This window comes from Crinia signifera, chromosome 8 (genome assembly GCF_055691185.1).
Source record: "Crinia signifera chromosome 8, ASM5569118v1, whole genome shotgun sequence".
NCBI lineage: Eukaryota > Metazoa > Chordata > Amphibia > Anura > Myobatrachidae > Crinia > Crinia signifera.
In genome coordinates, this window is record NC_139224.1 from 115,396,856 (window position 1) to 115,420,959 (window position 24,104).

The 24,104-nt window shown below is 44.9% G+C and overlaps 1 protein-coding gene across 1 annotated transcript; it reads left to right on the forward strand.

Moving 5' to 3' along the window:
- Positions 1 to 1,160: 1,160 nt before the first annotated feature.
- Positions 1,161 to 23,628, forward strand: HCCS (holocytochrome c synthase). Its single transcript, XM_083157056.1, has 7 exons — positions 1,161 to 1,348; positions 2,651 to 2,770; positions 4,566 to 4,705; positions 19,039 to 19,187; positions 20,344 to 20,463; positions 23,095 to 23,181; positions 23,264 to 23,628. Exons 2-7 carry the CDS (start codon positions 2,656 to 2,658, stop codon positions 23,460 to 23,462), a joined length of 810 nt encoding a protein of 269 aa, XP_083013182.1. The 5' UTR covers positions 1,161 to 1,348; positions 2,651 to 2,655; the 3' UTR covers positions 23,463 to 23,628.
- Positions 23,629 to 24,104: the final 476 nt, after the last annotated feature.

Sequence of the window (24,104 nt, forward strand, 5' to 3'; positions counted from 1 at the left end):
ACAGGTACCGATTACCCGATATTTTTTGTGCTAAATCGCATAGCATTGCATGCATTGTGCATGCGATGTGCGTGCGATGCGTTCAAAAGACAGTACAAAAAGTAGCACATACTTTTTGTACTGTGCGATGAGATGCTGCGGGAGCATAGCATCGCACCGGGAAAATCAGTGCGTGCATGGGCACCTTGAGTAAGATGTGGGGGCGGGGCTGAGGCTGTACGGCGAGTATACTTACTTACACATGCTTTCTTCCACATCTGCCACTTCACTTTCACGATGGCTGCTGCGCATGCGCTAGCGGCTAGATAATGGCGATGATGCGGCCAACGTGATGACATCTAGTAGCCATTGTGGAAGCGTAAAGCGGCAGCTGTGGGAGAAAGTGGTCATCTGGCGGGAGTTCGTGAGATGTCCCAGAATTCCGGGAGTCTCGCAGACATTACGAGATAGAAGGGCAACCATGAGTTATTTGTGGGTGGTGTGAGGTCAGTCAGCACTAACGCATTTTCAACTATGCCAATATCTGACTAAACAGCTGAATGTATGGTAAAGGAGAGGGGCACGGCCTAGGGTTTCCCAAGAGCTTCTGCTGGCTCTGTCTAAAGCTGGCTACACACGATGGAGCAATAGGGATTCCTTCCGACATCGAAACGAATCCCCGTCAGCCCGAATCGCCCATACACACTTGAGCAATGTTAATGACGGTCTGAATGAACACTGTTCCGTTCTTTATTGACATACATGGGTATCACTAGCAATGTTGTGCATACTAGGCATACATACTGAAGATTCAGGTCTGTGAATAGGCCCAGCTCTATTAGCAGCAAAGATCCATCTTACATGACATTATAGTTCTTCCATTTAAATTCAACAAGTATATAAAAAAAAAATTATGTCGACATGGGGTTTTTCACTGTTCCTGGACTTCCCTGGTAATGTATGACTACCATCACCTGTGGGGAGCTATGTAATTGATAAGAAAGGTGTTTCACCACAGGTGATGGCAATCATACATTACCAGGGAAGTACAGGAACAGAGCATTTCCTCCATCATGGAGAGGGTCAGGTAGGCAACCCTGATTTAATTACAATTAAAATAAAAACAACTTCCGCCCTCACCAAACGTCACATCCTCTTCAAAGAACAGACGTGAATATAGATAGACACAACCGCACTACTATTTCTAGGAGAGAGCCGGCGTCTCTCTGTTGCCTAGGTAACAACATCCAGGACGAGGCGTGAGCCGCAAGCGTCGCTTATAGAAGGTGAATGTAACGTCACTTGCCTGCGCCTTTCCTCGTGTCCGTGGACTCTCAGTTGTCAGCAGCAGAGGTGACAGCGGTGCCAGGTGAGAGGAGGGCTAGGCGGGTGGGGAATAGTCCTGTGTCGGGTTATAGTGGGGCTGGGAGTCCTGTGCGGTGTGTACGGGCAGTATAGTGAGTGACCTCTGTCAGCCTGCAGGACACCGCGGAGGCTCCAGCCTGACTGCACTGCAGTGACCATTGCCTGCTATGTGTGTGTGTGATTACTGCCTGCTATGTGTGAGAGAGTGTGTACAGTATGTATTATACATCATAGTAATTACTGACTGGCTGCTAGTCTTATATTATCTGTAATAACAACTGAGCCCCTGGCAGCCTGCCAGTGTTATAACATTTATATGTAGTAAATATTACACAGCGAGGTAATCATTAGCTGCCTACAAGTCTTATATGTCCTGTAGCAACCTCTGGCAGACTCATAGTCTTTACATAATGCTCACGAGCGTTACATAACACTTATGACGAGCTTTACATAACATGCATACGATGAGCTTTACATAGCGCTTACGACCGGCTTTACATGGCGCTTACGACCGGCTTTACATAACTTATGCATACGATGATACTCCAGTTTTTATAATGATACTACATAAATCTTACGCATATGATGAGCTTTACATAACGCTTATAATGAGCTTTACATAACGCTTGCAAATACAACGAGCTTTACATATCGCTTACAGCGTGCTTTACATATCGCTTACGGCGAGCTTTACATAACGCTTGCACATATGGGCTTTACATGGCGCTTACGGCGGGCTTTACATAACTTCTGCATACGATCATACTCCAGTTTTTATAATGATACTACATAAATCTTACGCATATGATGAGCTTTACATAACGCTTATAATGAGCTTTACATAACGCTTATAATGAGCTTTACATAACGCTTATAATGAGCTTTACATAACGCTTATAATGAGCTTTACATAACGCGTGTGGCAATCTTGGAATGGTCACTGCAATGTGCGATTTGATCCCAATCGAATTGGTATAGAATAGAAAATGAATGGCACTGTGTGTACAATGCTTAACTCCCTCTGCACATGTCACATTTGTCCCACCTGCAGAGCACATGGGTTTTGTCCATTTGCTAATGTGCTGCGTGATCAGGTACGAGTTAGGCCTTCAATTTCTGTTGGGCATGCTTTACACGCAATTCTCATACTCGTATTTGTTCAACCAGTACTTAAATACTTATACTCCAATTAAATATGATCTGATCTACTGAGACATTGATTTATATTTATGTATTCATTTAACAACAAAGTGCTGCTGTGAAGTATTAGAAATATGATGTCAACTGCGGATTCATGTTTTGGTAGGTAAGATGGGTACGTCTGCATCTGCCCCATCTATTGTACAGCCAGCACCTGCTGCAGCAGCGACTACAGGCTCAGCAATCTCTCCACCCGCAGAATGTCCAATGCACAAAAAGATGGAAGGTATTTATTTAATTCCTATAATTGTGTCATCTATGTATTGAATATTTCTTAGCCAGATTTTGTAAGAGAGCATGTAGCATTGTCGTTGGCCTACATGAGGTTCTAAAGCATTCTACTACAATGAGGTCCCAGGTGCAGCAGTGACTATAGACTGTCTCGCTGGTTGCGATGTGACTGATGGTTAGCTCCATTTAGGCCACAGGTTCTGTACTGTGTAGGCATAATAATTATGTCCCCTCTCTAAATCCTCTGTTACCCTCAAAATCCAGATTTTACAAAGAAAAAATAGAACTACACCTTCACTAAAGAAGTACAATTGGTATTGCCCCTGGACTGTCCTTCAATGCCGGCTAAATATGGGCAGCTGGCATGGGGAACAGTAGTGTTTGGCAGCAGCAGTTCTTTTCTTTGTGATGATTCTTTTGAGTTCTCACAATTACTACTCCAGTTGTTCCAGCATTTACTGATGTACCTAACTCCAAGAGGATTTCACAGCTGGGTGAGTAGCCACTAGGATAGAGGGATGGGGCTTGTATCAGAGGCGGAACTGACATTGGTGCAGCAGGTGCAGTGCACCAGGGCCCTTGAGGACTAAGGGGCCTACTGCTGCTCCTGTCGCACGCTTCCTGTCACCAGCTGTTTTTCCCTGTCACACTCTGCCTTTCCCCGTCACCCACAGCGTGAGAGTGGATCACAGTGGCACACCAGTTAAGCTCTGCTCTCGTGCTTTGGCTCCGCCCTCACGCTGTCTCCACAAAGCCTAGCGTCTGACCTTACAAAGGAAACCCAGTGATGAGAACTAGGTTTCCTCAGCGACCCTAATTTTAAAAATTAGGCCACTGGTATCTGCGTCCAGGGAGGGGTGAAAACTGTGTCAGCGGGAGGAAGGAAAGGCTGCAAACTCAGCAAGGGGGGGTGGGAGAAACTGTTGTGTTCAGGGGAGAGGATGGTGGAAGCTGCTATCTGGGTCCAGGGGAGAGGACGGGGGGTTATGCTATCTTGGTCTAGGGGAAATGGTATCTGTGCCCATAGAGAGAGAGAGAGGAGCAGCCAATATGATTGAGAACAGCATGATACTGGATGCTGTTTTTTTATTTCTTACTGCTGGATTATATCATGTGAATTTTGGCTCATACTGTGTGGCATGTGATTTTTGGCTTAATCCGGGTGGCAGAACATGACGTTTAGCTCAATCTGGGTTGCATAACGTGCATTTTGGATCATTCTGTGTTAATTTTGGCTTATTCTGTGTTGCGTAATATATAATGGGGTCTACTTTTGTGTTGCATAATGTGTGTAAGGGGTATATGGTGTGGTACACTACATTCAAGGACACACCCATTTGAGTGGCCACACCCTCTTTCGAGTGGCCATATCCCCATTTCCTGAGTGCGGCCCTCCAATATTTACTGGAAGTGGTCAGTGGCCCCCCAGCTGAAGTTATTGCCCACTCCTGCCATAGAGGGTCCAGCCAGGACACATACACAATCTTTGACTACAAAGCACAGTATGCAAGTGTTATGCCATTTGCATTCATCTAATGTTTGCAGTGTCTTGTGCGGTGGCAAGAGAATGTGTGTATGTATATATTATGATTCTGTAAGCACATCTGGTGCAGGTAGCTTCCTCGAGAGTCAGTGCACATTACATTTATAAATGGCTTGCCACATTTTTAGCTTTGGGATTTGTTGTACTTAGACTGACGTGTGCTTGCACAGATCCCGCATAGCGGGTGAAAGGAGGTTGTTGTCATCATTACTCTTTCTTTACTATTTTTATTTTTTTTCAACTACAGGTTGTCCAATGAAAAAAGAGGTTCCTCAGAATGCTAATGCTGAGAACTGTGCGGGCCCAGAGCATCAAAATAGAGCCTATGAATATGTCCAGTGCCCCATGAGATCTGGTGGTAAAGAGGATATTGATCCCAGCAATATGGTAAGGCAATGGTGGCCAAACAGTTCATCGTGATCTACCTGTCGATCACAGAGCTTCCGACGGTAGATCGCGATCAGGCTGCTGTTGTGCACACGGAAACAGCTGCTGAAGCCTCTGAGGCTTCAGCGTTACCAAGGATGCAGTGCACATCATGATGTCACCCACGCACCGCAAGTGAGGAGCCATGGCGCCCGGCATAGTGGGGGAACAGGCCCGGTGACATGGTGGGGGGGGGGGCATATGGCAGCATTATTCCTGCAGTGAGTGTGTGCGTAGTGAAGGGTAAAGTGAATGCTGTAAGGGGGCCAGTGAGGGTGTCAGTGACAGGGGTTAAAGTGCGTGGGAACCAGTTTCGCCTCTGCCCATCCACAGCAGTGCATGGCACCCGCTCCCCAGAGACTCATACACCCGCCACAGTTTGTGTTAAAGAATAGGGAGTGGGGGGCCCCGAGATTTCTGTTGCTGGCATTGCCCACACTGGAAAGCCCCCTGTAAGAAGAAGGATCAGTGGCGGCAGTGGGAGCAAGCTAGATGCAGCTGCAGCAGAGATCCCGACAGCTATTTTAGGGTAAGATTACAAAGTGGGACATGCACTGCATGTGGGGCGATGGGTTCCATCACAGTCCACATGGGTTTTTCATATGCTGCTATGTGGGGGAGGGGGGAAGAGGAGGTCTCTTCACAAGTATAAGTTCATCCCAGTTGCTGCCTGTGATGTAACTGGGATGAACTTATACTTGTGAAGAGACCCCCTCCCCCCCGCATAACAGAACTTTGCATCCTTCCGTGTGACATAATGTGAATTTTGGCTCAAAACCTGTGTTCTAATGTGAATTTTTGCTCATACCATGTGTAAAAATGTGAATTTTGGCTCCTCCCATGTGTAAAAATGTGCATTTTGGCTCCTCCCATGTGTCAAATTGTTATTTTTGGCTCATTCCATGTGTCCGAATGTAAATGTTGGCCCATACTGTGTGTTCTAATGTGAATTTTGGCTCATACCATGTGCCCTATTTCTGTGTGGCATAATGTGTAAGAGGCGTATTGCACTGGGAAGGAAATATTTTTTGCACATGGGGAAATGCCGGTAGATCACCAGTAAGTAAGTGTAAAAAAAGTAGATCCCGGGTTAGAAAAGTCTGGCCACCCCTGTGGTAAGTCCTAACTTTGCTAACGGCATCTTGGAAGATCCTCTGCAGTTTCTTAGTTGTATTTTCACTAACGTCCAATGGGATACTGGGATTGTCTCAAGACATTGGGGTATTAGAGGGTATCCGCAGGAGACAGACACATCTATAACTTTGAACTGGATGTACTGGCTCCTCCCCTCTTATCCCCGCCCACGAACCAGTTTAGAAAAATGTGCCCGCAGGAGAGGATGCACGCTGCTGGAGCTCCAGAGAGTTTGTCTTCAGTTTACTCTATTTTATTATTTGGGGTTTGCTGTGTTGGACTTCACAGCATTCCTGCTTCATGGGAAGTCAGGAGAAGGGTTAAGTTGCAGGCCTCTTAAGGTACCGAGCTGTCCCTGCTGCAGGACCACTGTCCTGAGAGGGTTGTTGTCATCGCGGGCATTGCGCTGCAGCGTTACAAATCCTCAGCATGCCTGCATGCTCCTGACTCAGTCCAAAGACGTCAGTGGTGAGTACATACCCGGGTCCCCACAGTGGGGTACCTCGGTTCATTGTGCTGCAAGATGGCGGCGGCAGTCGCGGCGTCCCTGCACAGGGGCTGTGCAGACCCTAGCATCCAGTCTGTGAAAGGGGGACAGCCACTGGAACACCAGGGCAGCTACTATAAAAAGCGCTGTTCAGGTGGGCGATACTGACTGAGCCAGCGCCAGTATAAATATTAGCATAAGCCCAGCACCATTACAGAAGGCGGGGCTTGCTCAGAGCAGGACCAGAGAGCTCTGTGGGCGCTAACACTGCTTACTGCTTCTCCCTGCTGCACCATTACTGTCTCACAGACACTCCTCAGTGGTGAGGTATAGAGGGGAATCTGCAGCAGAACAGCAAGTGTTGTTCAGTGCTTTAATCGATCAATGTGTGTCACACTGTACACTCAATTTTACTGTCATATTACTGTGGTGTATGTACTTAACCAACTCCTCAAAGGGAGTTTAGGTTAAGGGTGTGCTGGTCCCCTCAGTTTCTCTGAGCGCTCCCCCACAGGCTGGTTAAGCTATACACACACATCAGTGTTAGAAGCTCACACATAGTTTCTATACATGTCACACTGATTTTATATATGTTATTTCACCGTGTTTGCTGTGTGTTGTGGGAAGGTTAATATTCTCCAGTATGGTGAGAAAAATAACCTGTGTGATGTGCAGTGCAAAGTTTGTGCCTGGGCCCACTTCACAGATTGCCTGTGAACAATGTATGTCTCCACAGCTTGGGGTGTCACCCCAGCTTAGTGGGACCCCGCAATCAGACTCCCAGGAGCCTGAGTGGGCCACAGCTATAAAAGCTATGCTGCAGACTGTGTCATCTCAATTAGCTGCAAATAATGTGCAGTCCAAACAGGTGCAGCAGGACTTATCGGTCCTGTCTGCAAGGGTGGATAATATCACCCCCACTCTGGGCCAGTAGCGCAAGCGTGCTGCGGCCGCCATTTTGCCTGACTCGGACGCAGATTCTCAGGCAGGTGATGATGATGATGATGATGTAGAGCCGCTACAGGACGCTCATTCATCACTGCATGGCCCGGAACCTCTCATTTTAGCTATTAGAGAGGTGTGGATCTCCCCCTGGCAGAGACGCTGGAGGGTGACCCATTTTTTGTGTCACAGAAAAAGCAACATATTGTTTTTCCTGAAAAGGCTGACTTAGAAGACACATTTAAGGAAGCATGGTCACAGCCGGAAAAGCGTTTTCAGCTGTCCAGAAGGTTCAAATCCACCTTTCCGTTTGACCCAGTCAGTAAGAAAGTGTGGGAGGTGCCACCGGTTGTGGATGCCTCACTTAAGGATAGTTCGGATAAAAAGCTGGATACCACCCTGAAAGCCATATACACGGCAAGTGGTGCGTCTCAGAGGCCAGTCCTCGCCAGCTGCTGGATGGCAAAATCTATCCATACCTGGGCTTCACAAATCCAGGAGGGCTTATTGGCAGACATGTCAGTGGCACAGGTCGCTGAGAGATTGCGCCATATCCAAGACACTACAAAGGTGCGGTGTGATGCTCAAAAAGAGCTGGGAGCCATCAACGCCAGCACTTCTGCCATGGCGGTGTCGGGTCGTAGGGCCAGTGGGTAGCAGACGCTGACTCTAAGTGTAGCGTAGAAAATCTTCCCTTTAAAGGGGAGAAGCTGTTTGGCAGTGAGTTAGATGACCTCCTTTCCAAAGCAACAGCAGGAAAATCCACATTTCTGCCGACAACGTCCATGCAGACCAGACGTCCATTCTCTGGGCAGTCATATCAGCCGTTTCAGTCCTTTCGGCCTTCCAGGCCCAAGCAGCGGGCAAGAGGAGCTATCCTCTGCTGCCGGGGCAAGTTCGGGAAGGCAGCAGCCCCAGTGTCCCAGGACCGTACTCCTGGAACAGCCAACCCAAAACCCTCTGCATGACTCTCCCCACGAGTCTCTGGCGAAGTTGGGGGCCGGTTGGTGCATTTCGGCCACGTGTGGGATGCCTCTCACCTGGACTCCTGGGTGAGGGATCTTATTTCCAACGGCTACAGGCTGGAATTCGCAGGACCTCCCCCTCACAGGTTCTTCCGTCCAGGCTTACCAGCAGCTGCGGAGGATCAGGTAATCTTGCACCAAGCAATACACAGACTGGCAAAATCGCTGGTCAATGTACCAATCCCAGTGGAGGAACAGGGCAGGGGTTATTATTCCAACCTGTGCATTGTACCGGGATGCAGTTACCATCCCGGCGGTCGGGATCCCGGCGTTCGGAATCCCGACCGCCGAAATGCCGACACTTTCTCCCTCCGTGGGTGTCCACGACACCCCTGGAGGGAGAATAAATTAGTGTGCCGAGCGTAGCGAGGCACCGGGCCCGCTGCGTGTCGAGCGCAGCGAGCCCGCAAGGGGGGGCGATCCACGTCCCCCCCCTTGTCGGCATTTCGGCTGTCGGGATTCCGGCGTCGGGATCCCGACCGCCGGGATTCAATACTGAATCCATTGTACCGAAACCGGACGGGTCGGTACTGCCCATACTGAATCTAAAGTCCCTGAACCCCATTTTAAAGGTGTGCAAGAATGGAGTCTCTGAGGGCAGTAATAGCAAGCCTGGAGGAGGGAGAATTCCTACCGTCATTAGACATCAAGGACGCATACCTCCACATCCCTATCTGGGGCCCCCATCAGGCATTTCTGAGATTTGCTCTGAAAGACAAGCATTTTCAGTTCCGGGCTCTTCCATTCGGTCTGTCAACAGCGCCACACATCTTTACAAAGGTGATGGTGGAAATTATGATTTTGCTGAGGAGAAAGGGGATCAACATCATCCCTTACCTAGACGATTTGCTAATCAAAGCAAGATCGGAATGGATTCTGGTACAGGATATTGTCATGACCAGACAGGTTCTGTCAGACCACGGGTGGATTCTCAATATCCCCAAATTCACCTTGAACCCGACACGTCTCCTTCTCTTTCTGGGAATGGTGTTGGACACCGAGGAACAAAAGGTTTTTCTTCCCCAGGAGGCCATTCAAACTCTGGTCTCAGAGGTTCTTTCCAAGCCTCAGGTATCGGTTCACCAATGTATCCAGCTTCTGGGAGAAATGGTGGCTACCTTCAAGGGGATCCAGTTTGGGAGGTTCCACTCCAGAGTGTTCCAACTGGACTTGCTGAGCAAGTGGTCAGGGTCGCATCTCCTGATGCACAAGAGGATTTCTTCTACGATCCCCATGGCAGCCATAACACTGGGATATCATCCCTCTCCTCTAGTTTAGACAGGATGTTTTTCTAGGGACCGCCCACCTGGTGGTATATAACCTCACTCCTCCCCTTCCTCCTTGTCTTTTTCTCCTGTCTCCTAACTAGTTTGGATAGGTAGGGAGTGTTATTTTTCTTTCCAACTAGGGCTTACCTCTATCTCAGCATGGAGCTGAAAGGGGTGGCTCCCCGGGGGGAAGAAGAGTATCCGGGAGTGTGGCCTGTATAGAATCCTGCCCGTTGTATACTAGAACTTGGTACTTTTTAGGGAGTGTGGCCTTTATAGAGTCCTGCCCGTCTGTTTATTCGGCTGTAGCTGCCAAAACTGCACTGGAGCCGCATTGAGGATTGCGGACGCCGAGAGTACCAAGCCACGATGGCGCCAAGGGCCATTATGTATCTGCAGTCCACCAAGTGCTAAGAGCCACATGTCTGCTACTGAATGGCCAGAGAGCCCTGCTGTGCAGCATGACCCCAGTACAGCAACTGCCAGGTGCCAGATGCTGTGTCGCGTCCCTGGCACTTATGATCAGCACTATTCTTACTATGTCTTGCATCTTCCTAAGTCCAGAAGGCCGTGCCAGGGGGTACGCATGTGCAGAAGGAATACATATTTTAAAATGGCACTGAGATGCCTATTCTTGCAGCAAAAAATGCTAGAAGCAAGTCTCTCCTTGTGCTGGAGCACTGGAAAGATGGAAATGCCTTCCCCCCCAAAAGCCTGAAAATGCCCAAACGAGGTAAGCCCCTTTTTAAGGGCATTAGTGTTTTTATTTCTATTTAGCTGGTTAGTGATAGGCTATTTTTGTTATCTTTCTTAATGTGCCTGCACCTAAGAGAAATCCAGCTCCTTTCTCTGCATCTCTGTGATGACTGTGAGGAACAAGCTGCAGCTGTGTCTAGTCAACCTAATCTATTGCATTGGAGCTGCAGGGTTATTAGAGGTCAAGATCTCAGGCTTGTTTTAACTATGAAGGTGCTGTTTTTCCTGGAGAGGTTTCCAGTTATGGATCTGGAGAGATAAAGTTACCAGGATCTTTAATATCGTTATGGTAGAAAGTATGTTGAAAACATTTGTAAAACCATAAACTATAAAGATGTGGCCTTCAGAAAATAAAGACCTTTTTATTTGCCTATAGATCCTAAGACCTACAGCATTCCATGCTGCATAGGCCCGATCCCTACAGCCATACCACTCTGCATAGGCCCGATCTCATCTGATCTTGGCAGCTAAGGAGTGTTTGAGTAGAGGCTTTCCTATTCATTAAGTGATGAAGGGGTTAATATCCAAGGAATGGCAGAGCCTTGATAAAAAATCAAGGACAATTATCCATGGTAGAACACCTGTATCCTATTGGTGATGAGCACATCCTGAACTGGTGTATTATACCTTAAGTAGATGCTGCTACTGAATGAACTTCAGGAACTACTATACCTTGGAGGAGAATGTGTCCTTTAAGGACGCTGTTGATAGAAGTTTGGAGAATTCCCTTAAATCGCATGTTCCTTTTGCAGTGGCCATTAACTCTTTTGAGTGTTAACATTTGTGGGAGATGTGCAAAATATCTGCTAAAAAAAAAAAAAAAAAAAAAAAAAAAAGCACAGCTCACATTTTGTTTTAAAAAAATTATCTATCCTATATAAGCCAAACATTACAAGTCATTATGATTTATAGAAATGTTTTTGGCAATGTCGCCTGTTTTGGCTGATTCACTTGGCACTCAAGGGGTTACATTTGGGTGTATCCATTTTCAGCATCTAGGTCTCTGAGTGTGGTGCTCTTCTGTGCATACTGATTATAGGATATAAAAAAAAAAAAAAAAAAAAAAAAAAAAAAATTATTATAAATTCAACCGCTCTTTGCATAATTTCTATGTAAAGCCTCTCTGGATGTGATCTTGTTCTCAGCTTGGTCCATGGCTGCTGGAGTTACTGCAAGAAGAGTATTGAGGTTACTTATGTGACGTGCAGATGCACATTTAAAAAAAAAAAAAAAAAAAGCAGACTGGCTACTTTTACTCTCGGAAGATTCTCTGCTACTTAGCAGGATGCTGGGATTCTTAAGCTTATGGGACAGTCTGTCAGACTACCCCAGAAAGACTGAATAGATTCCTCTCTCTAAATCATCCAGACAACAGTTTAAGGATGTCAAGAGCTATAGACTAGGCTGACAAGATAGCGGAAGAGGATCTTTGGAACATCACAACATTCCTTTTGGCAGTCATATAGGAAGAACCCAGATAATATTAACAGCTCTATTCTAGTAGGAGTCTGGGTTCTGACTTTTGTAGAAAAGTGTAAAATGTCTATTCATGACAAATGGGTCATTGGTGTAATTCAACAAGACTACAACATATCATTTCTACAGTATCCAAAGGGAAATTTTTTATTTTATTTTGAGTCCAGACTGCCGGGAAGTGAATATCAAGTGAATAGAATCGTTACCCAGAGAAAGAAAGGCCTTTACTCCAACCCGTCTTTAGGGAAGATAGGTACAGGAGGATTGAGAGTTATCTTGGATAAAGCTCCTAAATACATTGTCAGGGTAAGAAAATTTCAGTCTGAAAAACATATACTGTACTGTATTATATACCAGTCAGTCAAGAAGACAAGAAGTTCCTACAATTCTGTATACAGGACTGATGCTTCCTATTTACCTGCCTACCATTGGCCTAGTTAAATTGCCAAGAATATTTACAAAGGAACTAATTACCTTGATCCCACATCTGGGAGAGCAGTGTATTCAGATTGGCCATATTTAAACAATGTTCTGGTTGCAGCCAGTTCAGAAGAAGTAAGAAATTATGTAATAAAGTTCCTGCAGCGCCATGGTTGGATCATAAATTGTGAGGAAAGGCAGTTGCATCCAACTCAGGACTGTCAATTTTTGGGTGTACATGTAGACACGAAGAAAAGTACTCTTTTTCAAAAGAAAGAAGTTCAAGGACCCAGAGTCTAACACAGGGGCTGATGATCTTCTTTAAATCTTGGTATCAAACTCCTAGGAAGGATGAAGATAAGAAGTTGGAGTATTTTTCCATATATAAGAAGTAACTGTTATAAAATTTGACGGCAGATAAGAACCACTGGGCCATCTAGTGGGCTCCTTTTAAAAATATGAAGTAACTGTACAAAGGTAAAGCATCTCTAGTCTTGTGAGCAAACAAACTTGGCAAACAGCTTTATATCCAGATCAACCTTGGTTTTTTATACTGACAACAGACACAAGTTCATCAGGCTGGGGAGCGCACATTATACATCGCACAGGATGAGTAAACTGGTCTTTTACAAAAAGTCTGATGTCGTCAAACTTAAGAGAGGCAAAATATTACTTCAAAGAATAGATCAATGCTTATCTTAGAGTCTTTTCAGCCAATGTTACGGTCATAAGCATATATGAACCATCAAAGGCTGGATGAGAAAATACATTGGCAAATACATAAGCAGAAGCAAAATCCTTTTTGGGAATTGAGCAACAGTTTTCCTGTGGTTCATAAACAAGTTTTGGCAGCCAGATGTGGACCTGATGGCAACTCATGTCAACAAGAAGCAGACGCATTCTATTACAGATTCTATCTTTCCAGAACATATGCAGTAGACACCTTTTCTAATTCGGTTGAATTGTCACCTAGGATATGTGTTGCCTCCTTTTTTCCTCTGTCGCATCCTAAAGCCAATAGGATCAGGGGGAGGATATAGCAGTCCTCCCCATTTTGGCCAAGGAGAATGTGGTTCACAACAGCCTTAAAAAAGGCAATGCAGGTACCCTGGACATTACCAATTATGCCAGACCTTCTACATCAGGGTCAGATATACCATCTAGATCCAGCACGATTATGCTTGGAGGATTGGTGATTTGAATGGAACCTGTTAAGACAGAAGTTTTTGTCAGAGCAAGTAACCCAGATTCTATTACAAGAAAGGAAGTTTTTTCGCACACCTATTATAAGGAACTCTGCGATGGCGCAAGTCCTACAATTCCTGCGTAATGGTTTCTCTCCAGGCCTAACTCTTTCACCCATAGAGGACAGATAGTGGCCTAAGTGTACTCCTAGATAGGAGATTGGCAGATGGTATTGTAATTAAGAAATTCTGCTACACCATTAAAATAATGTGTCTGCCCATCGAATCCTTAGTGGTTCCTTGGGACTTGAATTAGGTCGTATGCATTAATGAAACAACTCGTTGAACCATTACTAGAAAATCCTATCAAATTCTTGACTTGGAAGATTGTGTTTTTAGTAGCAATTATGTCTGCGATTGGAGTATGTGATTTATAGGCTTGTGGATTTAATAACCATACCTAAACCTTTTGCTGGATAAAGTTGTACCTAGGATGCATGCAAATATTTCTACCCTAGGTGATTACTGGTTCCATCTGAATCAGGATATTGTACTACTGGCTTTTCATCATGAACCTAAGAACAAGAGAGATGAAGACTGGTATACACCAGACCTAGTCAGAAGTATTGGCATTTACCTAAACAGAATGACATAAGATCATCAAAACATTTATTTGTGATCATAGAAGAAAATAAGAAGCTTGTGTTCCCACAATTCAGACCATCTCTATATGGATTAGAGACCTGATTATATTCATATAAAAAAAAAAAAAAAAAAAATTAGGTTTGAGAGGTTCAGGTGTTAATCAAGAAACACTCAACCAGAGCTGTGGAGACTTCATGGCCCAGGAAGACTCAGGTTTCCAGAAAGGACATTTGTGAAGCAACACCTTGGTCATCTATTCATACGTTCTCTAAACATTATGCTTTAAATGTTGCTACCGCCCACTTGGGGGTCCTGTCTTGCAAGGTCACTTGCTAAGTAAATCATATTGCATTTATGGTTTCCCACCCTGTATTCTGCTTGGGTATGTCCCAGTGTTATGGCTGCCATGGGGATCGTAGAAGAAAGCAGCGAATTATACTCACCGATAATTCCATTTCTTCTTAGAGATCCCATGGCAGCCATCAGAATGCCCTCCCCTTGTAGTGTTTTTCCAGGGACCTAAATACGGAGACACTCGAAAGACAAGGAGGAAGGGGAGGAGTGAGGTTATATACCACCAGGTGGGCGGTCCCTAGAAAAACATCCTGTCTAAACTAGAGGAGAGGGATGATATCCCAGTGTTATGGCTGCCATGGGATCTCTAAGAAGAAATGGAATTATCGGTGAGTATAATTCGCTGCTTTTCCTGTCACATCAGACCCGACAATCGCTCCTGTGGTGGACCCATGCTCCAAACCTGTTAGCAGGAAGGAGGTTCGGGATCCAGGATTGGATCCTCCTAACAACGGACGTCAGTCTGATCTGATGGGGAGTGGTGTCAGGGAAGGTCCTTTCAGGAATCGAAGCTCCACATCAATGTCCTGGAATTGAGAGCTGTGTATTAAGCGTTACAGCAGGCTCAATCGTTTCTCCAGAATTGGGCGGTCCAGGTACAATCCGACAATGCTACAACGGTGGCATACGTCAAACGCCAAGGGCAGATCTTGCATGAGGGAGGTCTCCAAGATTCTGTCTTGGGCAGAACTGCATGTGATGGCAATCTCAGCCATCTTCATCCCGAGAGTGGACAACTGGGAGGAAAAAAAGATAAGAGCAGTGCTAAAAATTAGTCTAGCAAATGAATCAAAATATAACAATTTTTAATGGCACAGTTAGGGTATTAAGAACAATTAAAAACATAAATGATATCCGTGATAAATCAAAGGGATTAGACCTCATATGGTGGTGTGACCTGCACTGGATTGGGCATATGTCCCTTGTTGAAGATCCTTAGGGTAACCAATTATTTTGGAAGCCGCTGGAGGTGTTATCCTGATGGAATTAGGGCAAAGTCGAGAAATGCCTCAACGATTTATGCGGTATTGGTCCAAAGAGATGGTGTAAGGTCTTTCAAGGTGATGGGGCTCTGATACAGAAAAATAAGCAGGTGGGTCCAATCCTCAAAGTAAAAAGGGAGAGTCCAAATGGCACCATTGGACTCTCCCTTTTTACTTTTGAGGATTGGACCTTTTTTCCAGAAGCTGTAGATGCTCTGACGTCGGCGTGGTCCTTCAGCCTAGTGTACCTGTTTCCACCGCTTCCATTGCTGGCAAGGGTGCTCAAAAGAGTACGAAGTCAAAGGGTGGAAGTCATTCTAGTAGCACCAGATTGGCCAAGAAGGGTGTGGTATGCGGATCTTCAGGCCCTGTTGCTGGAGGAACCTTGGCGTCTACCTCTCAGAAGCGATCTGCTCACTCAAGGCCCCTGCATCTACCAGGACTTAGGGCGGCTTTGTTTAACGGCCTGGAGGTTGAGCGGCAGATTCTAGCTTATAAAGGCCTTCACGCATCAGTCATATGCACAATGACTCAAGCCAGGAAGCCAGTAACCGTGGCCCATTACCACCATATTTGGAGAAAATATGTCGGGTGGTGTAAGGAAAAAGGATTTCCACCATCAGAATTTAACCTGGATAGGTTTCTTAGATTCCTGCAAGCTGGTTTGGATTTGGGCCTACGCTTGGGCTCTCTAAAAGTCCAGATTTTGGCCCTGTCCATTTTTCTTCCAGAAAAAAATGGCTGGATTACCAGAGGTGCAGACTCTCCTCCAAAGAGTCCTTCATATTCAGCCTCCTTTTGTACCACCTACAGCGCCGTGGAGCTTGGACGTGGTTTTAGCCTTCTTACAGTCTTCCTGGTTTCAACCTTTGGCAGTGGTGGACATGAAGTATCTCACCTGGAAAACTGTGGTACTTTTGGCATTGGCCTCGGCTCATAGAGTCTCTGAGTTAGGGGCTCTATCTTGTAAGAGTCCCTACTTGATTTTTCACAAGGACAGAGCGGAGTTGAGAACAAACCCGCAGTTTCTTCCTAAGGTGATCTCCTCATTTCATCTGAACCAAACTCTTGTGGTTCCTTCTAGTTCGAATTCTCCAGATATTCAGGAGTCCTTGGACGTGGTTCATGCTCTGCGTGTCTATGTTCAGAGAACGGCGAGAGACTGCCTCTTTGTGCTCTACGATGCACAGAAGAAGGGACGTCCGGCATCAAAACAGTCAATTGAACGTTGGATCCGTGCAGTAGTACAGCAGGCTTATGTGGTAGCGGGCTTGCCTACTCCTTCAGGATTGAAGGCGCATTCTACTAAGTCAGTGGGCGCATCCTGGGCGGCTGCTCAGGGTGTTTCTGCCTTACAGCTCTGTAGAGCTGTAACTTGGTCGGGTCAGCATACTTTTGTAAAATTTGACGCCCTGGCCAAAGAGGATACCCAGTTTGGGTGGGCGGTACTGCAGCAGTCTCTGCACGTTCCCGCCCCTTCTGGAAGCTTTGGGACATCCCCACTGTCTCGAGACGATCCCAGTATCCCATAGGACGTTAGTGAAAATAGGAATTTAATACCTACCGGTTATTCCTTTTCACGTAGTCCTTATGGGAGTGTGGGGTCTCGCTGCAGATATTACTCTGTATGTTACAGAAGTCCACCTTGTTTTTGGTGGCCTCATTGTTCAGTTCAGTTTGTTATTTTGGTTGTATGCGGGTGTGCTGGTATAAATCTCACCACATGGTTCACATATATGTATTTATATAGTGACAATATATCATTCCTCTCTTATGTTCATCCTCCTTCGGGCACAGTTTTACCTTAACTGGTTTGTGGGCGGGGAATCAGAGGGGAGGAGCCAGTACACCCAGTTCAAAGTTATAGATGTGCCTGTCTCCTGCAGATACCCTCTAATACCCCAATGTCTTGAGATGATCCCAGTATCTATCCCATAAGGACTACGTGAATTACCGGTAGGTATTAAATACCTTTTTTTTTTTTTTTTTTTTTTTTTTTTATCCTTAATACTGAAAAAACCATTGTGTTATCACACCCTCATTTTCCCTTGACTTCTGACTTTAAGGAGTACCGTATTTTTCGCTCTATAAGACGCACCTGACCATAAGACGCACCTAGTTTTAGGGGAGGAAAACAGGAAAAAAAATATTTTGAACCAAATAGTATAATTCCCGCTACTATTCTTATCATACCATATTTATATGGTGCCATAAGGCATCCACAGTGCCCAATTACAGAGTACAGAAACAGAAAAGCGAAACAGTGACTGACAGCTGAATACAATAGAGGACAAGCACAGCGTACACAAATAACCTTTATTGCTTATCCAATGGTTCCATTACTTCCATTACAGACATGTCACCAGCTGCTGATGTCAGGCATAATCCAGGACTGCTCACTGCTATGGAACACACACACACGTGTGCACATGTAAACAAGCCGCTGGGAATAGCAAAGCTATACTGGTGACGTGATAGTAAATGAAATATACGGTAATCATCTCAGCCAACAGTGCACTGAGTACAATGCTATGGGAGCCTACTGTATGTCTGCATACACAGCAGTAGCTGTGGGAAGGCAGCCATACCCTGTGCTGGCTGATACATCACTATACATAGGATACAGCATAGGGGAGACATGCATCAGACAAACAGAGTGCTCTTATCCTCCAGTGGCTCATCCTGTGCTCTGTTGGACATGGTGCTCTATGTGCAGCAGCTAAATATTTTTTTTTTTTAAGTGAGCCATGAAAGTCTGGGGTCACTATGGCTGCAGCCACAGTGTGCAGTGAGGAGCAGAGAGAGCTCACAGCGCTGATGTGCTGCTGCCCGTCGGTGTGTGGCCGATGGGAAGCCCGCCACTGGATGGAGGAGGGGGGCCAACAGTGCAGCCTCTTACCCCCGGGAACGTCTGGAGCTCAGGGAACCGCTCCACTTCGGCGCTACCTCCCGCTGCAGGCTCTGGCGACGCTGACTGCCTCTTGTCTCAGTGCGGCTGATGATGTCCCGGGACATCTGGAGCTCAGGGAACCGCTCCACTTTGGTGCTCCCTCCTGCTGCAGGCATCCTGATACACTCAGCGGGCTCCCATTGGTCAGCTGGGAGGTTACACTTCCTGTGCGCTGTCTGCCTAGAGCTGGCAGCCGGCTGCTGTGTCATATAGTAATTGCCATCTGTCGCAGGGACCCCGCAAAACGAAATTCCATTCGCCAAATAAACCCCACAGCAGCTGCATGATCCCCACTGCCCGGACCGGAGGGAGTGAGCGGCTCTGCTGCAGTTTTTTGGAAAAATGTGTTTTCGATATTCGCTCCATAAGACGCACACCCTTTCCCCCCCACTTTTTGGGGGGGAAAAAGTGCGTCTTATGGTGCGAAAAATACGGTACTTTGTTACACGTATAGTTAAAATGTCATAGTACAACGTTTTAATGCAGTTCGAGTCTACTTATGTACAACTTTGTGTCGTTGGCTAATGCTATGTCTCCATTTGTGGCCAGAAATGGAGAAATAGCATTAGCCAACGACACAAAATTGTACATAATTGTACTGCTTTTTAGTAATGAAACCACAAACAGTTTTGTGATAATGCTTTACACTACTGTGTTCCTTTTTCCCTAGATGCCTCCTCCAAACCAGAGTCCAGCCCCAGATCAGCCATTTCCTCTGTCAGTTGCCCGAGAAGAATCCAATATACCTCGTGCTGACACTGGGAAAAATTGGGTTTATCCATCACCGCAGATGTTCTGGAATGCAATGCTGAGGAAGGGGTGGGTTGTACAAAATGTGTCTCCATTTTGACTTAAGCACCCTAGACTAGCACTGACCTCTCTGTGTATGTGTTATTTATTAACAGAGTGAGAATGTGCATCCACTCATGAAATTTTCTCAATCTTCTGCAAGTTAGTTAATGTCAAATGACTGTTTACTCTTTACTGGATTTTGCTCACTAGACGTGTGTCGTCGTTCCCCCATTTCAGTTTTTTTGTGAATATAGATAGTGATGTATTTATGATCTGTAGTTCTGATTGTTTGTGGGTGTGGCATGGTGGGTAGTTGTATGAGAAAGTGAGGCATTCTGTATAATTGTAGTGGAGAAAACGTCTATGGCGCTATGGGTAAGTGCTGCGTGCAATATACACCAGCAGCCTCTATGGTGGATGGATGCCACCCTCTAATAGGTAGGGAAAAAAGAAAATCGTACCATTTGGCAGTTACTATACTGAGATCTGGGTGGACTCCAGACAACTGTGGCTTTCAGTTATCCAAGAGGACATACACAGCTAGTGCACGGCTACCGGTGGAGTGCCGAGGGTGATCCACGGCAAGTGTAGGTAACAGCAGCAGCCTCCCAAACATACAGCTGTCTACACAAAAATGAACAGCAAGGAGGACCCTTGTGGACAGTGATATCCACAGCTGCATATTTTTGCTACCCGATGGCCACTAAACCCATCCCAAAAGGGAGAACTACCTTCACTGCATGTAAGTGAGCGATAACTGTCTAAATAAAATTGTCATCCAGTATCTTTTGGACTCCAGATCAGAGTAAACCATATTTCAGTGTGGAACTGTATTTAGAGATTAGATCATTTGGTCTGCACTTAACTCAGGGTGTGCACATTTCTGAGATATTAGTTTAATTGATTTAGATATCTAAATTATATTATGAATTATATTGTTATTGTTATGTGATAGTGTTGTTTTTATTAAAATGTGTTTTTATTTATCTAATTGCTTCATTATCTACACCAAAAGCGCCAAATGGTACTGCTTTCTTTATTCTGTATAATTGTATGTAAAGAGGAGGCATTCTGGGTAATTGTATGTAAAAGGGTGGTATCCGTTTAATGCTAGGTTAAGGGGTGGCATCCTAGGTAACCGTAACTCAAGGAGTGGCATCATTACTGTGTTTCTGTTTTTTAGGTGGAAATGGAAGGAGGAAGATCTTAACCCGGAGGATATGCACAATATCATTAAAATTCATAATCAAAATAATGAGCAAGCCTGGTCTGAAATCCTGAAATGGGAGGCTCTGCATGCCAAGTAAGATTATTTGCTACTTGGGTGTAATTGGTGTAGTTACACACAATAATGTTTGGTTATGAAAAATTATGAATGTCACATGTTCTGCTTTGATAAGTAAACCATTGTATTTATTGTTACAAGCAACAGAAAATGGGTGCATACCAGTGTGTTATTTTTATTGTTTTCGAAAAGGAAGGTATTATATGTACATGCACTTTTGGTATCTATCTATATTTAGGGTAACATTTAATCGGATGAGAGCGGCAATCCTTTACACTTCAAAATAAAATGGTTTTGCAGTGTAAATGATTGCAGCTTTAAAAAAACTGAAGATTTCGTACCAAATCTCTCACTTTCTGAATTTCTCCAATTGCATTTCACCCTTATTATCTCTGCTGCAATTGTCTTCCCTTATGCCTAGAAAGACTGCAAAATATTTTCTGTATTGTTTACTCTAAAAGATGTGCCTTCTATTATTAGTGCCTTGTGCTTTAGTGTGTTGGTTTTTCTCTGGCTATCTGGGGCCGGATGTATTGTGGTGCGAGGTACGGGGGCTGTGCGCGATGCCAGATTTTTAAAGGAGTCCTTTACAAGGCAATGTTTTGAATTGTAAATTACTGCCCCTTTAAAAAAGCCTCCGAGTTTGACCTGTATCAAGCTTGGCCGCGAGACTTGCACCCTGGTTTATAACATAGATGGGTACTTGTGTATTATCACGGCACCCATCGCATCGCATACCATTAATTAAGGTATGCGATGGAACCCGATTTTAGACTTTCCCCGGGCTCAGTATAAAATTTTAATATTCCATCCCATGCATGCGATGCGATGCGATCATGCCCGATTTGGGCTTATTTCCATGTTAAATGCCCCCCCCCAGACCCCGATTATTATTTTTTTTTTTTTTTTTTAAATTGTATCCCCACCCTAATGGTTAATGAGTATGTTAAATGCCACCCCACTATCAGTGCCAACCCAAAGCATGGTGAGGGGCAGCGGTACGCGTCCTCCGACCTCTTCATACCCCCACTATCCACGTCGGCGTGGAGTTGATTTTATATAGTGTGGCGAGCCACCGAGCCTGAAGCGTGGCTAGGGGACGCGGATTACTTAACATGTATTCCGCGTCCCCTCGCGGGGCTCACCACGCTTCGGGCTCGCTGCGCTCGCCACACTATATAAAATCAACTCGACGTGGCTAGTGGGGGTATGAAAAGGTCAGAGGACGCGTACCGCCACCCCTTGTGGGCGCCGTGATAATACACAAGTACCCATAGATGCTTTCCAACGGAAGCTAGGTAACCTTAGCAGGAATGATTGTGGGCCGTTCTAAGTGACATGCGACAGGTTGCAGCTGAAGGGATTCATTTATACCCCAATACCTTTTTAATGTGTGATCAATCGTAGGTAGAATGTACTTTGTGAGCAGATCCTGATAGTCTGATAAAAACATAAACTTATAAATTTGAATACATTTTTCATTATACAATACATATAATTGTAAAATATAAAACTTCTAATAAACAGTGCTGGTGAATCTGTGCAGTGTAGCTAATACTGGTATTATAGACTGGATAAAAACTACACAAGTAAAAACACTTAATTTGTGTGTCCATCCAAAACAGAGCCATGCTTAAGAATTGGGCTGCCCTTTATATTGTGTTATTATTTTGGCAAAGTAATAGTATAAGTGTGCAGTATCTTCATCACGGTCACTGTGAAATACTAATTTTAAATAGCAATGTCACCTCCCTCTGACTCCACCTTGGATGGCAGAGAACTGGGGTAAAAGACAAGTCTTTCTCAGTGTGCTTTTGCTGGAAAGATGAAAGTCCAGAGACTTGCCTTCCTTGGTATAACTCCCCCCTTCCTTAATGGGCAGCTACTTTAGGTCAGTAAGTGTCTCTGTTGGTCCGGTTTGTTGTCCAAAGGGCTTCACTTTAAGAGGGGACTATTTCTCCTGCTACAGTCTTTCAAGTCACATGAGAGACCACAAGTACCGGGTAGTGGAGAGTCTGCTGGCTGAGTTGCACATGCTCTATTACTATTATAATTTTATTTATAAGGCGCCACAAGTGTTTTGCAGCGCCGTACAAAGGAACAGTACAGGGAGATAAAACTTGGCATTACAGTACATTGAATAAATAACAAAAATAGAGTACAAATAAATAGCTCCACAGTTCAATACACATTACAGCTTAAATATAAGTAGTGAGGACTCAATTAACATACAACTAGAGGCTTGTGGCCCTGGGTTCCTGGTTGTCAGCATTCAGATTCTTCCGGTATTGACGAGTTTCGCCCTGAAACCACAGGCTTTCTTTGGATAGTCCATTATCCACCGATCATTATCCTGGGGAAGTGTTTTTACATGTGTATTGTTCATCCAGCCTATTTGTTGTATACTGGTACTAGCCACATACTGTATGCACTCAGAAACTTATTGGTGAGTGCTGCGATTTATATTATTAGATGGGAAGTTAGTAAGGTAGGTGTCCTATTAACAAAAAGTGACACGCATGTAAAAGTCACATGATGTCTCTCTAATTTTGCTACATATTTGAAAACCAAAGTTGATTAACATCTTCTAAAGACGTACAGTGTAACAGTCTGGTTATAACACCTTTCGTCCATCTCTTTGCTTTGTAGGGAATGTCCCTGTGGCCCAACTCTGGTTCGCTTTGGTGGTAAAGCAACGGAATTTTCTCCTAGGGCACGAATCCGATCATGGATGGGGTAAGGGTTTTTCTTTTATGTTTTCTACATGTACATATCTCACAATTGTTCTAAATGTTCCTTTCTGTCTGTCTACTTACAGATATGAACTCCCCTTTGATCGTCACGATTGGATTGTAGATCGCTGTGGGGAGGAAGTCAGATATGTAATTGATTACTACGATGGAGGAGAAGTAGATAAGGATTATAATTTTGCAATTTTAGATGTCCGCCCTGCATTTGACTCCATGACGGCTGTCTGGGACAGGATGAAAGTGACCTGGTGGCGCTGGACCTCCTAATGTATTAAAGTGGCAAGACTTGTCAATCATCTGAAAATTGCACTGACTATACAGGGCTTTGTTGCAGAGTGTTACATCTATAGGAAAGAAAATTGCTTCTCAGTATTTAATACAATGTATATAATAAAAATAACTTTTAAAAAGAATAAAAATCTTAAAAACCTTCTACCTTGTCTTTGTTTCAATGTTTAAGATGTTTTCTGAAGTTTTTCCAGAATATGGGTGGGTGTGGCATAGCATGTCGACATTAATTTTTTTTTTGTGTGTGTTAATGTCGACACCTAAGAATGTGGACCCCCCCCTTCCCTCCCAAAATTAGTGTACCGTGTTCCCTTCAGGCCAGGTGCCTCGGTCTGCTACCAATGAGCTCAGCACTCTTTACTGTTCCCAATCTGAGTACATGTAGTTGGTAATGTATGAAGAAATGAAAGAACTCATGTCGACTTATTGCTTGCCTTGACATATTGACTATCTACCTAAACATTGTCAGCCACCTGGATCTCAATATCTGCAGCCCCAGGGCTATCAGACTTGGCCCATTGTATTTCGTCATAGAATAGAATTGTGGCCATGTTCTTTTTGGATACTGTACCTTAACCAGATCATTAGAAGTAGCATCCCCCCACCCAACAGCCAGGTTAC

Excerpts from the sequence above, each read along its gene's own strand:
- HCCS (XM_083157056.1), top strand. The coding sequence starts at position 2,656 with ATGGGTACGTCTGCATCTGCCCCATCTATTGTACAGCCAGCACCTGCT. Across the intron at positions 4,706-19,038 it reads ATATTGATCCCAGCAATATG|ATGCCTCCTCCAAACCAGAG; the intron begins GTAAGGCAATGG and ends CTTTTTCCCTAG. Across the intron at positions 23,182-23,263 it reads CGAATCCGATCATGGATGGG|ATATGAACTCCCCTTTGATC; the intron begins GTAAGGGTTTTT and ends GTCTACTTACAG.